This window comes from Chenopodium album, chromosome 4 (genome assembly GCF_948465745.1).
Source record: "Chenopodium album chromosome 4, dcCheAlbu1.1, whole genome shotgun sequence".
Classification (NCBI taxonomy): domain Eukaryota; kingdom Viridiplantae; phylum Streptophyta; class Magnoliopsida; order Caryophyllales; family Amaranthaceae; genus Chenopodium; species Chenopodium album.
In genome coordinates this window covers 3,936,201-3,951,552 of record NC_137837.1, presented here as the reverse complement: position 1 = coordinate 3,951,552, position 15,352 = coordinate 3,936,201, and the positions used below count along the sequence as shown (strand labels likewise).

The 15,352-nt window shown below is 34.4% G+C and overlaps 1 protein-coding gene and 1 long non-coding RNA gene across 4 annotated transcripts; both read right to left on the bottom strand.

Annotated features, from left to right (window-relative positions):
- Nucleotides 1–1,740: 1,740 nt before the first annotated feature.
- Nucleotides 1,741–5,301, bottom strand: LOC145628609 (uncharacterized). The gene is made up of 4 exons (XR_014111465.1): nt 5,181–5,301; nt 4,632–5,006; nt 1,950–2,418; nt 1,741–1,873 (listed from the first exon to the last, which is right to left on the bottom strand). It is a non-coding gene; the product is annotated as an uncharacterized LOC145628609 (long non-coding RNA).
- Nucleotides 5,302–6,135: 834 nt separating this feature from the next.
- LOC145628608 (uncharacterized) lies at nt 6,136–13,456 on the bottom strand. 3 transcript variants are annotated; one of them, XM_081680947.1, is made up of 8 exons: nt 13,262–13,456; nt 11,302–11,593; nt 10,653–10,751; nt 9,869–10,486; nt 8,457–8,521; nt 8,002–8,363; nt 7,564–7,799; nt 6,136–7,422 (listed from the first exon to the last, which is right to left on the bottom strand). In XM_081680947.1, exons 2-8 carry the CDS (start codon nt 11,464–11,466, stop codon nt 6,253–6,255), a joined length of 2,715 nt encoding a protein of 904 aa, XP_081537073.1. In that variant the 5' UTR covers nt 11,467–11,593; nt 13,262–13,456; the 3' UTR covers nt 6,136–6,252. The 3 variants fall into 3 exon arrangements, with proteins under 3 accessions (XP_081537073.1, XP_081537074.1, XP_081537075.1); XM_081680948.1 differs by having other exon boundaries at nt 13,375–13,392; XM_081680949.1 differs by lacking the exon at nt 13,262–13,456 and having other exon boundaries at nt 10,628–10,751; nt 11,302–11,439.
- Between the last annotated feature and the right edge of the window lie 1,896 nt (nt 13,457–15,352).

Sequence of the window (15,352 nt, the reverse complement as noted above, 5' to 3'; positions counted from 1 at the left end):
AACTTTCAATAATATACATATACGAAATATAAGAAGTATATAGTAATCCAAAAATACACTTGTTTGTTTGTATATACTACATAAATATACATAATTCAAACTCAAACGGTAAAATATAATCACAAGGGAGTGGGGCGTGTGGAGTAGATTAAAGTAAGGGTGAAGGGGACAATGTCGGTGTAAGATGGCCTTTTGTTGGTGTTTAGTCTTCCAACAATCGATGGGTGTGGAAAATGGAAATAGTAGTGGTGTGGATCCCCCCACCTACAAATATTATACAACTACTCTACATGTGTTAACTTAATCTTTTATAATTAATTTTAATTTAATTTCACATTAGATTGAGTTCTCAATTTAAAAATAATTATGTACACATGATATACAAACATTTAACACAAATTAAAAGTACATATTATAGATTGACATTGTTAGTAAGATACACTCGTATATAAATTATATGATTATAAGATAAAATTATTGTTAATTAATGTGATTAATACTTCGTATTTCATTATACTCCATAGTTCATACTAAAAAAATTTTACTTTTGTAAGTACGACAATACAAGTGTCTCATTTTCCTTTTTAAATTAAGATTCACATTCACATATAATTTACAAGTAATAAGTATGAATAATAGTATAAAATAAGCATAAAAGCTTTTAAGAGTGGATTTTGTATTAAATCAGAAAACGTTACTTAACCTAACACATACTCCATTTATAGTACTTTAATTCCACCTTTCTTTTCTTTGGAAAGAAAGCTTTGCTTCTTTGCTAAGTTTGAACATACATAACTCATGTATTTTGTAGATTACATCATTTAGTTTAGTTTAAGCTACTAAATTGATGCAAGATGAATTTCAAGGAACGTATGAGTAATATAAATTAAGAAATTGCTCATATGGAATTTGCTTTTGTTTGTAATCAAAATTACATGTGCATGAAATATACATGAAGTCAAGTCTCCAATCTTTGTAAAAAAAATTTCCCATTTCAAACATGCAATTTAAATCAAATGACCAAGTAATCTTACATGTTCACATTTCCAAACAAAATATCACAAAGAAAACATAAGAAAAAATAACTAATACTAGTAGGAGAAAAAAGAAATAGAAAAAGAAAAGGACGTATTCATCAAATTAATACAAAATCATAATTATTGTCCACTAAACATTGCAGGACATCACTAAGAACCAAAAAAATAGTATCATATTATAGCCATATCATCTAAACTTTAATCCTTAATTTCTATTACCCCTTGATAAAAAACATAAAGTTGCCCATCTTATACTTTATACGAAGTATTAATCAACATAAATTGGAAATTATATTTTTGTATTTTATAATTTGAATACTTACAAATACAATTTTTCAGATTTTTATTACAAGTATTAAATGTGGTACCGAGTATATTATTGAGGTAGCTTAGAGGGGTTACGAGGATCTTCACTGTACGTAAAACTAAGATCATTTTTAGCTCATAAAATACGAGTATGTGCAAAAAAATACCTTGATAGTACCGTGTACAAAGTACAATAGGTCGTACTTTAAGAAAATGTCATACAAAGTACTAGGAATCTACATCTATCTGCCTATAAGCCCAGAATTGGTGGTTATAGTCTATGATAATAATTTCAACATTAAATTAAAGTCTAGGAATGTATTTCAGATAAGAATAAGTCCATCTAGAACTCTAGAAGTTCAATGATAAATTGCATATACAACCAGTGAAATGTCAATTTAAAAATGGTCAAAAACAAACCACATTTTTTATTGGTTGTTGATAAGTTCTGGAGTCGACATCATTGTTATGTGGGACATGAATGAATTATACCCAAAGTTGTAAACCACAGTAAGATTCCAAAGATCAATCTACACAAAAATTTCAACCATAGATGACCTTTGTGAAAGCCAAAGCCAAATTATTATGGATAGAATTGATTCTTACTGTTGTTTCAAAGGCCGCTGCAACCCAAACGGACCATGGCTATAGGGGAGAAGGGATTGAATTTAATGAAAGCCGAAGAAGCCACAGTAGCCATTAGACGGGCCACAAGGGTATGGGACTCACCTCTCCCATCAGCGCCGTTAGGATCTCAGATACAGAGTTTGAAAAGCTATGATCTCTATGTAATGCACCTCCACTGGGTATATTTCAAAGAAAATGTGACAAGGAACGCCAGGCAAACCCGACAAAGGTGCTACATAACCTCAGGTATAGTCAAATCAAACAACAATCCTCAGAGTGATCAAGATGAGTATAAGTTTTGGTTATACCACAAATTATTCGGCAAATCAAACAAAAGTCATGCTTATAAATTTTGATAGGTCACTTGAACCATACAAAGATCAATGATACTCTCTTTCATTGCCCCACTGTCGGACTAGAGTCTGAATCCAATTAACCTTGCTTCCAACTGTCAAACAAAAAAAAAAAAATCAATGTGATTCCAACTATGCAAAAAACATATATACAGAACACTCCAAAACAGAAGTGATGATCAATTAGACAATAATATAACTACAAGAACATGGAGTATCAGTATACATGTTAAAGAAATCAGACAGTGCAGTCCGCAGGCATTATCAAGGGATTCAAGGGTCAATATTCAACTGGGCTATCAAAGATAAGAATTAGGAAATAGTTGGAAGCAAAAACAGCTAGAGCCAGTTCACTGAAGCAAAGCATGTGAGAGAAACAGCAGGAATGTTTTACATATAATTAGTATCTCATGATAACATTTTGAAACGCCTAACTCAGACAGAATGAAAAAGTGAAATAACCAATACATGTGACATTAGAAGGCTATGCATATTAGAAATAGAAACCCATCACTTGAGTAAAAATCCCGAGTCCCACCTACCAAGGTAGATACACGACTGACACCTTGACGGTTGGCTAAGGCACATATTATCGAGAGAAACCTCCCTAATGAACCTAAATGAGATTTTTTCAATTGAAATCTCCCTTAATGAGACTTTTAATAAAGGTAACTACATATCTATTTATAGAATTACAAAACACTAAGATCAAAAGAAAGCTGGGACCTGATTATTCTACCTTTGCTACTGAAGTGCAATTATGTTGTGGTAGTATGCATGGCAAAAATTAGCCAATATGACCGAAATTGAGTGATCTGGATGACATATAACCTGAATGTTGTAATTTATATATCTCTTGCTCAGCCAACAAACACTAAGAATGGATAAAATGTCTGTACCCACATTCCACAATGTCCAACATCAAGAATAGCAAGCATCAAATTGAGAAGAAAAAAAAGGCCAGCCAGTTCTACAAAATCAGAGAACATGAACTTTAACTTACAAAGCAAGGCAATCGCAGATCACAAACTTAATGGTATGTCTCACCATTGCTGATATTATGATGGCAGTTAGATTTGGCAATAAGATGTAAAATTCAAAGTGCAAGAAATTCTTGTTGTTACGTAACATTCCTTTCACTAAGAAACATACAATTGTTGTCCCGGGGTCCAGGGGTCTAAATAAAATCATTGGTTGGCCATGAGTATCATCAAAGTATGTAATATATCCAATCAATATATTGTCATCAGTAAACGCATCAATATAACATTGTTTTGAACCTTCCAGGAGTTGCAAGACTTGCAACTGGCACTCCTTAAGTCCTTATCGACTTTTATTTAAGTAAATCAGCAACTAATAGCTAAAGAGAAACCAACGGAGAACATACATAACAAAATGGAAATTCAAATGACTTCTATTATTCTATATCTACAAAAGCCATCCTTCAAAATGATCACTTAAAAAGGTATGACAGGTAAAGGTAAAGCAAAGAGTTGCATGTTTCTTATCACACTCTGGCTCAACACTTCAAATGACCCAATGCAATAAATCAATCACATGATCCATTTCACAGAAGTTTAAAGCTTTCAAAATCACCAGCTTATATATCACGAAAAAACGACACAGAGCATAACAGAACTGCTTAACATAAAACACCTACTTTGAATAGATCATATAGAGCCATTATATCAATTCCAAATTCATATCCAGGCCACCAACAAAATTAAAGGCATAATGCATACAAATTAATGTCCTATTGTCCTACACTTCGAATAAGACTCATCAATCTAACAAAAGAATTAAAGAATCACAACAAACACAACACATTAGTCTTATTCTTCAGAAATTTGCATAATTCAAAAGTCATGCTTCCCATAATTAGGAATTAGATCATATAGAGCTATCATATCAATTCCAAATTCATTTCCTGGCCACCAACAAAATTAAAGGCATAATTTATACAAATTAATGTCCTAGACTAAGAAAAATTAAATGCAATTTACTGACTACTCAATTCAACAAAAGAATTAAAGAATCCCAACAAACTCAAAACATAAGTCTTATTCTTCAGAAATTTGCATAATTTAAAAGTCATACTTACCATAATTAGATCTTGTATACAAGAGGGGTATATTGTACTATATACAACACTATTTACCCCAAAATCATACACACTATTTACCCCAAAATCATACTCCATATATGATTTGGGGCGACTAAACATGTTGTATACAATACACCGAGTTCAACACAACAACAAAATACAACCCAATTTCAATGAAAGAGAGAAAAGGGACAAGCATACTACCATTGGCTTGAAAATTGTTCATTTGCTAGCAACTTCTTGTGGGGTTTTAGCATTGATAGAGATAGCATGAAGACCAGTCTGAAGTTCATCAGCTAAAAGATCATACACCATACGATGTCGTTTAACAAGATTTTGACCCTCAAATTTAGGGGAAACAATCTTCAAATTGAAGTGAGTTTCACCACCACTGTAATTAGCTTCTCTCATAGCAGCATGACCAGCATGTTGATGTGAAACATCTTCAATTTCAAGAACACTTGCTTCTAATGTTGATTGTAGCTTCGTCCTCATTCGATTTGCCCTTGATGCTAATGCACCCATATTCATTACTCCTCTTGAACCCATCAAATTTAATCTCTTTTTGTTGATGAATTCCTGAAAAACAAGCCAAATAATCAACGAAAATAATAAAATTTAGGGTAGTTTTCTGGGTTTGGATTAATTTGATTGATGGCTTAAGTAAGATGGAAAACAATCAAGTTAAAATCTCAATCTTTTGCAGAATTATTTTACAGGATTTTTTTGAAAAGGGTTGCGAGAATTCTTTACCTTTGTTCTGCTCGTCTGTTTTTAGCCAACGATATCAAACTAGCCAGGACAAAATTTTAAGCAGATTTTGAGATTTTCCGAATACTGTATTTTAAATTTGCTGGATGTATATGTATCCTGTCAAAAAAAAAAAAAATATATATATATATATATATATATATATATATATATATATATATATATATATATATATATATATATATATATAAATGTTGTATGTATTAGGGTCTGCCCAACATGTTAATTTTCGATTTTGGGCGGATTTAGGATCGTCCGGTGATAAAGATTGAGGGCATATGTAATATAAATTGTACATATTTATCAAAGTTTATGCGGAATAATTTATCTAATACAAACCTCATATTCATTAAAACTTAAACCTTTTGCGATTTTAGGGAGTCTCTAATACAATATTGTTCGAAGTAATACATATGGTTAGAATAAGGGGGAAATAAGAAAGTATAGGCATGCATCGACTCCAATCAACATTTAGGTGAAGTCGGTATTCAAGTATTAAAGACTATCAGTTATCTTACATGAGCATTGTGGCGAACCATCTGAAAACCAATCAAAGTACTGAATAATGAAGTATGATTCTGTATGTTCACCAGCATCATCATTGAAGTACATTGCAAGTCCTTCCTTCAAAATTAGCATTAACTTTTGTCATTTTACTTATGAAGCTTCTTAACTCTATTTACTTATCATATGAATATATTTTCCATTGTTACCTGCCCAGTTTTCTTTTTGGAAAAAAGTCTTTAAGTGCTACCCCTGATACAAAGCCACATAGCCTTTTACAATGGCCAAGTATTACATAAGAAAATGGAAGTAATGGCTTGCATTATAAAAAACCACAGCAACGCCATGAATGTCAATCAGCACTTTGCACGTCTGAGCTGCAAGCATATCAGGTCAATAGAGAAGGCACACAAAACAATAATCACAGGGAGCAAAACTCAGGAACTGAAAGGTCAAACAGTTCCCAAAAAACTGTTCTATGAATACATGGCTGTACATTGGAAACACATTTGTACAAAATCCCGCGAGAGGTTTTACAATGATCTCCTCGCTAATTACTCCTAACATTAGCATCATCTGATATTGTTTCCTCTGATGAAGCATCACTATCAATTACGATGAGGTTATTAGCCAAATCTGGTTTATTAGTCAAGGGGTTGCCATACTGATGACTCAAGGGGTGTAGACAAGCAGGTTTAATATTGACTGGATTCTTTCCTTTACAGGTTGTTCCCGTAGTTTCTGGAAATGCGTGGACAAGCTGATGTCCTCCCATTGGAGGAAGAGTTGACATCGGGGGTAGAGGTGGATAAAATGGCCTTGAAGGAGTGCTGATCGGATCTTTAAGCCAATGAGGTAAACAATTGTTCATACCCAAGGCCATAGCTGGACCATCAGATGATACACCTCTAATCATAACACTAGCTTGGACATTGTTGAACAAATAACTACCAACACTACTAGCCATAGTTACATGCCTATTAGCATGAGCTATCCCATAACTCAGAGCGCTGCTTCTTGAGAAGACATCATCATTTTTAGCATACATATCTCCTAGAGAAAGCTGAGTCTCAGCTGCAACATTCTCTCTCCTAACACCAGTCCCATGACAGCCAACAGGGCCATGGCAGTGTAAATTGTAAGCATCTTGTGGCTTCAGGTTTCTACTTGAAGGTACATGTTGCCCACTGAACAACTTGTACTGTTCTCGCCCCCACTGACCCTCTAGGTCTGCTGCCGTTCTCCATGGAGCAAAGCGCAACCTTGGATCTAGTAGCATAGCATGCCAATTACCCCTTCCATGCCGCCTCAAACCAATCCAAAGAGAATCCAGCTCCTCATCTGACCACATATCTGGACAAGGCTCAAACTTGTCCAATGAGATGTTCCTATTTCCCCTCAGAGAAGTAGCTTTAGTATTAATACTATCAAGTAATAATTTGTGTCTTACAGATGCCTGGTCAGGAAATGACTGAACTGGATTCTGCTTGTAATCACAGGTTCTGACATTACAATTCTGGAATAGGTGTGTTGTAGGGGCATCTTTGGAACTTTGACCTTCATGTATTGGCCCCGTGGGAAGGGATGATCCTAGAACAGTCGAAGCTTGTCTTTGACTATCTAAAACACAAGCATCATTTTGCTGAGCTTTGCTGTGACCATTCTCAAAAAGAGTACTTGACGGAGTGATTTGACTAGTTTTCACATCTTCTGCAAATAGCTGGAGGCAATGCAGAATGACATGTTATCTTATCATAAACATAATTGCAGATGAACACACAAATATGGAAAGAAAGCAACAAATAAGAGAATTTGAATTGCATGTAACAATTTTTTTTCAGAAACACTCTTCCTTTCCTACCTGCAGACATGTGGATTTGGGTTTAATTTTCGTCTTGATTGAGGTATGAACACCATTAGATGAATCCTCCACTTGACCACTGTCATCTCCAAACAATTCAAAACCCTTGCTCTTCATATTCCCATCTTGCGCGACTTTTTCACTATTTATGACCGTTGAGGAATCCTGAATTATATCTGAAGCCTCCTCTTGGACATAAGATTCTGGAACCACGTTGCAATCAATTGCACAAGCACCTGGACACAGATTTAAATTTAGCATGGAGCTTCAAAATTCAAACCTAATCTAAAATTATCAATTTCCAGACCACAGCATGCAGATAAAGCTTACAGACATGCCAATAAGTACTCCAGTAAGCCAAAGTATCAACAGGAAGGTTTCTTAGAATTAAGACCTATATCACAGTGCCAATAAATACTAAAAAAGAAGTCAAGATACCAAGTGGGGGACGAGAAAGGTCCAATGAATTTGAGTGACGACACCTATGTTCCACTCTTTTGGCAGCACCATTTTTCAAGTCTGAGGAATCACTTGTGAGCTGAGAGTCACCACTGGAAGCTCGACGTTGTGATACAAGCTGCTTATCTGTTTTGCAGGCTAAATTACAGGAGGTGGCCCCAGTTTCATCATATGATGAACACCTAACATCATCCTTCTGAATGCCAGTACTTCCTATCACATCAAAATAATGAAAAGCGGAGGGAATTGATCCTGATGTCTTAATTGCAGCTTGATTATCAGGTGAGGTGTCCACAACCAAGTCTTCCTGGGTATTACTTGTTTTCTCAGATTGCCTCATGCTGCCATTGAATATTACAACTAATTAAGCATGCAAAAACAGCTCTAGAAGTAGGAAGTGAACAAATGAAGAATATAACAAACATTTTACATACATCAGATTTTCTGCACAAGAATGTCCACAAGGACATGAAGAGTCTTTTATTTCACTGCTACTCATCTGTTACACAATTAGTTGAGAAGCATTAGACACTACCTAAAACCATCATGATATGAACAGAAAGATTCAAAATAAGATCAGAAAAGTATAATATATCGGGATAAGCTGGTGATCATGCAATTTAAGAGGAAGACCTTCAACTAAAAGCAATTTTACCAGTATATAACTGCTCCAACCCTATCTCACAAACAGCCTCAGTTTGTCAGATGAAAGAGATAGTCTAGATTCTAAATAATCTAATATATACTTCCTCCGTTTCTACTTACTTGACCCATAGCCTTTGGCACAATATTTTAGGAGAGGAGGGAGAAATTGTAGTTGGTACACATGGTTTACCTTATTACCCCAATTGTTGTCCCCACATGCACTTTACAAGGGTAATTTAGAGAATTTGTCTACTAAAAGCTTACCAAATATAGTATAGATCAAGTAATATGACATTTCACAATTCAGGAATATTAGTCAAGTAAATAGAAACAGAGGAAGTAGATATTAAGTCTTCCCATATAGGAATAATCTAGAACTAATTTACTGGAATGAAGAAGCTAGCATTGAGTGACAACTTTGCCAGCCTTACTGGCAAAAATTTTACACAGGCATAACAATAAAGCACTAAGTAACATAAAATCAGCAGTTAGTTTAAGAGAATCAGCACTCTTGAAATTTTTTTACACCAAGAAGTCAAGAGTTGGCAAACAACATGACACGACAAAATCCAGACATGAAAATTTGGTTACGTATAGTATATTCATATACTAGTATAACAAATTGATTCTAGTGTCAGGTTTTCCAGTCTGTGAAGAACAATAAGGTTGGTGTAAAGAAACAATCAACCAGTTTATCTTTTGACATGACAGCAAACCTGAGTACCTGACATGACCAGCAACAATCAACAAATAGTTTGACTTGCAAAAAACAGGAACAAAGGTATAGAAAAACAAAGCAGCCCATTTGTGATTTCTGGCCAGCACCAACCCTTACATTTTCTTTTTATGCCAGAGGATCTGAAATGGAGTGCTAAAAGCATATATAAATGTCCCTGTATTGATGATTGTGCCATTTCATCTACATCAATAATATTTATGATATTGATTTTATGTTGGTGACGTGCCCAAAACAGAAAGAGGAGGTTCGCCAAATGAGACACAAATTGGAAAATATGACCCTTATTAATTCAGGGATTTCAGAACTTCAGATGCCTAACAAACAAAAATTAGCCATACCCTCTCAGAAAGATGACCAAGTCTTCTCTATTTAGACCACAAACAGCTATGACCTACTGAACCAAAACATAATGAAACCAGAACCTAAAAAAAAAAAAGAAAGAAAGATTACAGAGGAACTTACTTTAACACAGCTTTGACAAGGCACATTCATATTTTCAACATCACTACATTTGATTTTCATATCCAAAGATTTCTCAACTAGACTGTAATCCTTTGATGCCACTTCACATGTACAAGAGGGAACAGGCCCCAAGTCACACTCTTTGATGACTGTGTCTTGTTCTCTAAATGGTAACTTGGTACACATACCTGCACCACACTCATCTGCTTTCCTTTTCAGCCTTCTACTAAAAGTACGAAGTGGTACACTAGATTTTCCTTTTGCAACTTCGGAATTACACAAATCACTTGGTTTAGAAAGTATATTAGAATCCTTCTCCACTGATTGAGAAACCGAACCATCCTGCATGCATCTCTCACCGTCCAGATAGCTGGAGTGAAGTGAACAAGAACATTTCTTAATGGAATTTGTGGTTTCTCCTACAGACGCTTCAGCAGATATATGTTCGCCTGATGTTTTGAAGGTCTTATCCCCAGGCAACTCATGGGAGGCAAGTACCATTTTTCTAGTGTCAGTTGTATCAGATCTTTGAACATCATACTCCTCTCCAGGTCTAGTTGAATTGTTGAGTGCAGGAGACAAACAAGCAGCGGGCATTTCTTCCCCATGACAGACATGCTGTATATACATATAATTAGGAAAAGAAGGGAGAAAAGAATTAATTTTCTTTTTCTTACCCCCCGGCAAGCTCACACATACACACAAACAATGACGACGAAGGCAATGGAAAATCATGACTTGTAATAGAACAAAAATTACCAGTAAAAGAAAATATATAAACAACCTGAAGCTGGAAATCTGTGTGCTGATTATTAAAGGGTTCAAGACAGCTTCGACGGTCCATAGTGCAGTCCACATCATTGCAATTAACGCTCTTGCAATTCTGCATGAAAAATTAGACTTTAAGGGCAAAAAGATACCATTCTCCAACATAAAGCAATATATTTCAGTTAGAGGGCACTTTTATCATGCCTTCATTAATAAGCCCCTTCAAAACACCATTAAGGATGTTAGCAAGACAGTGACACCACTTATAGCAATAGCAACAAAGGTACAAAGCCTAGAAGATCTTTTGAGAGATTATATATGGTGCAGTCGCTGATGCAAAAATGGAAGCAATGGGCCAACTTCTGACTTTCTGAGAGCTAACATCAAGCCAAGGGATTTTTCAGCAAGCAATGACCAAAGGACCTATATGTCCAGCTTAAAGGATTTCATCAAATTACACGATAGTGAAAAAACATGGAACAAAGTTTGGCATGAACATTTATACCAACAATTAGAAGGAAAAGTAAGGAAAGTGTGCGAGAGTAATATATTCGTGTTTCACACTCAATAAAACTTCTTTTCCCGATTTCCAGTTCATTATTACACAATACTCTATTCTAAATGCCTCTTTAATCAGACAACATTTTCAAAACAGTTGTTCTCACCTTTAAAACTTTTTCAGGACTCTTAATCTTTTCATTGGGGGCATCCTGATGTTTGTCCTCTTGAACATCCAAAGAAAAATCAGCAGAGGCATCCACATGCCCAACACCAGAGCATGAAGATAAGCGCTTCCGCTTGTATGTAAAAATTACTTTTGCAGTAGACATCTAACCTTTCCACACAAGATTCTACCACAAAAACTGATGTAGTTCTGTAAAACAGAAAATGTAAACAAATCAGAGCTCTTCTGTACCACCTGGAATCACATCATTATATGATTGTACCAAAAAGGTTCTGCACAGTTCAGAAGACAACACAAGCCACAAGGATATCAAAAGATTCGCCAATTTCCAAAGCTGGGATCTCAATAAGAAAATCACTAAAGTATAAAAGCATAAATACACTAGACAGCAGATAGCAATATCTTAATTGATCAAAAAGCACGTTTTGTATAAATTTAGCACAAGTGTATACTCCTGAATCCCTAATTATTTGTTGGTCAACATGGAAGTACCGAAGTAAACAACCGATAATATTATCATCATAGTAGAACAGCAAGAGGATAATCCTGTGTGGCATGGAAAACATATAACTCATGTCAAGCTCTCATTACTGCCAATTACGGGTTGATATATCATGTATACACCTATATAGTGTCTCAAATGGTTATACAAAGGGATTGAAGTGATGCTACACTGCAGCAGAAAAAATTCCTACGTTGAAATATAAATTCCATGACAAGTTTAACCTTAAAATATATAATCCCCTTTCTTTCAGCTATTCAGTACCATACTAATGCCATGTGCATTGCATAATCCTAATATGTCTCCAAAACTGTGTGCCAGAGTCTCAAGATGGCTCATTTACGGACCAGTACATAGAATTTTTTGCAAAAAAGGGAGCCTCACAAGTCGGGTGGATGGGCACATGAGACATGTCACAGCATGTCACAAACATCAAGCATAATCAAGCATTTCACTGTTGTAATAACTTAGTACATATCGACAAAGCCTATTCGCACAGATTAGTTAGTTGGGAATTACTACTTGTTCAGAGAAAACAACGAATGAGATGATCATAATTAGCTCCCACAAACTCCATTTTAAGTTCCCTACTACCAAAACATCATAAGCTAGCTAAATCAAGAGAACTAACCGCTAAGAAGCTTTCCCACTCTTTAACTAAAGGCATTCAGTAATTCACTTCATCCTTGGCCAAACCATTCCCTAAAATCAAATGCCATTCCGTCCAAAGGTCATGCCAAAATAAGAAATGCTTTTCGGCATTCACATTTTAGCATCTTCCTCATAATGCTATCTTTGCCACAAGCTCTTGAAACTCACACACAACCAAAATTTCATAAGCTAGCTAAAGTGAGTATATCAAACAGAAAATGCCAAGAGCTAAGATCTTTCCAACTCTTCAAACTTTTACTTTAGGGCATATACCACACCCTTGGGCCAAAGAATTCTCACAAGAAGTGGTGCGCTTCAATTCTGCCTCATCCTCATGAAATCACTATCAACATGAAGTATGAAACTCACTTCTAAAATAGTTCTTGACACATATTTATCTAAATACTTGAAACCCTCATAATGCCCTTTCACAAGATTCACAACAAATGATAAAACATAATCTTGATTCTTGAACAACCCCAAATTCACTCATACTTTCCTCTATTTTCCCATTATTAAATTTCAACTCCCAATTCAATAAATTCCCAAATTAAACACAAACCCACTTTTTTCCTTCCAATTCTAATTCAAATTCATGTTTCTAACTTACCCAATTCCAAATTTCTAAAAACTACACAAACAAGCTAACATAATGAAACCCAAACAAACCCCAAATTAACACAACATTTTCAATCATAATACAACTCAATCAACAAAGAACAACACAACAAACATAATTAAATTAAAATAACGATAAAATCCAGAAATAATTGAATAAAGTACTTACAGAAGCAGAATCTTTACAGATAAAGAGGAGAGAGAAAAATAAAATAAAATTAAAAAAATGAAAAACAAAAAATGGGGAATGAAATTGGGGAAGAAGAGGAGAAAATCCAGCACCGTCTGAAAGTTTCTCTCTCCTGTGGGTAGTTTCTCTCTCTAAAATGGTAATGAAGGAGTTCTTGGGTTTGTCTACTGCACCACTCCTTTTCTTATTATGGCACATTCTATTTAATTTTTTGTCAGTTTATTTAATTTATTAATTATAACTAAAATTGAAAAGGAAATACTACGAAAATACAGTACAGTATATTGATGGATACGTCATTTCGAAAAAGTGGGGCCCAATGTTAGACCTTGTGTATGTGTTGGTGTTTCTTTTCAGTGTTTCTCTCTCTTCTGGGAAATCTGTGCTTATATTTTGTTTCTCTCTCCTCTCTTTTTCGACCTTTGCGTGTGTAAGTGTGAAACAGTGAAAGAGATTAAAGAAGCGAGCAGGGTTGGGTTTGATGGATTTGCAAACATTTGCCTGGATGTTCATTGTTGACCGTGAAAATGTTGAAAATTTTATGGAGTATTCCGTAACTCAATCCGGCTATGGGCTTGTGAGTTTTGACTAGAGTTGGACGAGAGACGGGCCGGTACAAAATACAAAGTATAGACTTAGGGGTTGTTTTGATTTACCGAACTAAACTAAATTGATTGGAGTTTGGTTGAACTAAATTGTTATAAGAGAAGGAAATTAGGAGTTGAACTGAATTGAAATGAATTGAAATTCAGTTTATTTCACCTTCAATCAGTTTAGTTTCAGCTCTATTAAGTTCAGTTCAACTCAACCCCAATCAGTTCAATTCAATAAATTGAAACAGGCTCTTAGAGCAAGTTCACCTTATACTAATTCACCTTATATTTGTTTACCTGATCTGATTGTTTGATTTAACCAAACTTTGACCGTATGTGAATAACAATTCATAAGAAAAAATGTATTAAGTGAGGTCTTGTTAAATTGATAATAATGTGTATTTTATTAAAATTTAATTTTCATAATTTTTTCATTACGAAAATTAAAGATATTTAGCGATAAAAAACGACACATAAAACGATGATTTAATCTGAATTTATTTAGTCTACAATAAGTTGAACTAAGGGGTTGTTCAAATTTACTAAAAACAACTGAAGTGAACTGATTGGAACTTAATTGATTAGGGTTAAGCTGAAATGAACTGAAATAAATTAACAGCTGAACTGAATTGAAATAAATAAGCAAAAGAATAGAACTGAATTAAACTGGTTATAGTTGAACTGAACTTTCAATATATCAACTTTATAGAGTTTTTACTAATGCACAATCAAATAAATTAGTCAAAGTAGTGCATTGGATACCATGCTGTAAAATGAAAGTGATAAGTAACGCTTATTAGGAAAAACAGAGGAAGTAATTTCCACCCATCTGTGAAAAATCCTATTTAAAAAATTATTAAAGGGGTTCTTCGACAAAACACAACATTGGGGGTGAGTCGACACAGGATACAAGTATGACAGATTGACAAGAATCCAATACAACACAACTTGTTTAAGCACGAGGGATGCCAACATGATACGATTTGAAAATTTTAGTAATACTTTGGTAAAAAAATAAATAAATAAATCCAAGAAAATCAAGTATTTTAGACAACACAAGCAAATGAGTTTATTTTCCACAAATTTAAATTTGTTTGCATTCAAAATAAGTTTGAGTAAGTTTTAATATTATATCCGCTCTAAATTGGATCAACATGTATACTTTGACTTTTTGCATTTTTCTTCTTATATATAAGTTTGATCATATTGTGTTACTAATGTAAAAAAAATTCATACGTTATCCTATAAAATGACATTCAATTAGTATTAGTAGAGTAGTCTTACAAATAAACTGTGCTCATTAATAGAGTAGTTTCATAAAATCAATTGTGCTTATTAAATATTAATAGAGTAGCTTAATTAAATAATAGTTTTATGTGTAAGAAAAGTCTAATTAGCGAGTAAGGGCCTGTTCTCTTACGTTGAAATTCAGTTCAGTTCAATTCAGTTCAGTTCATCTCAGTTCAGTTCAGCTCCT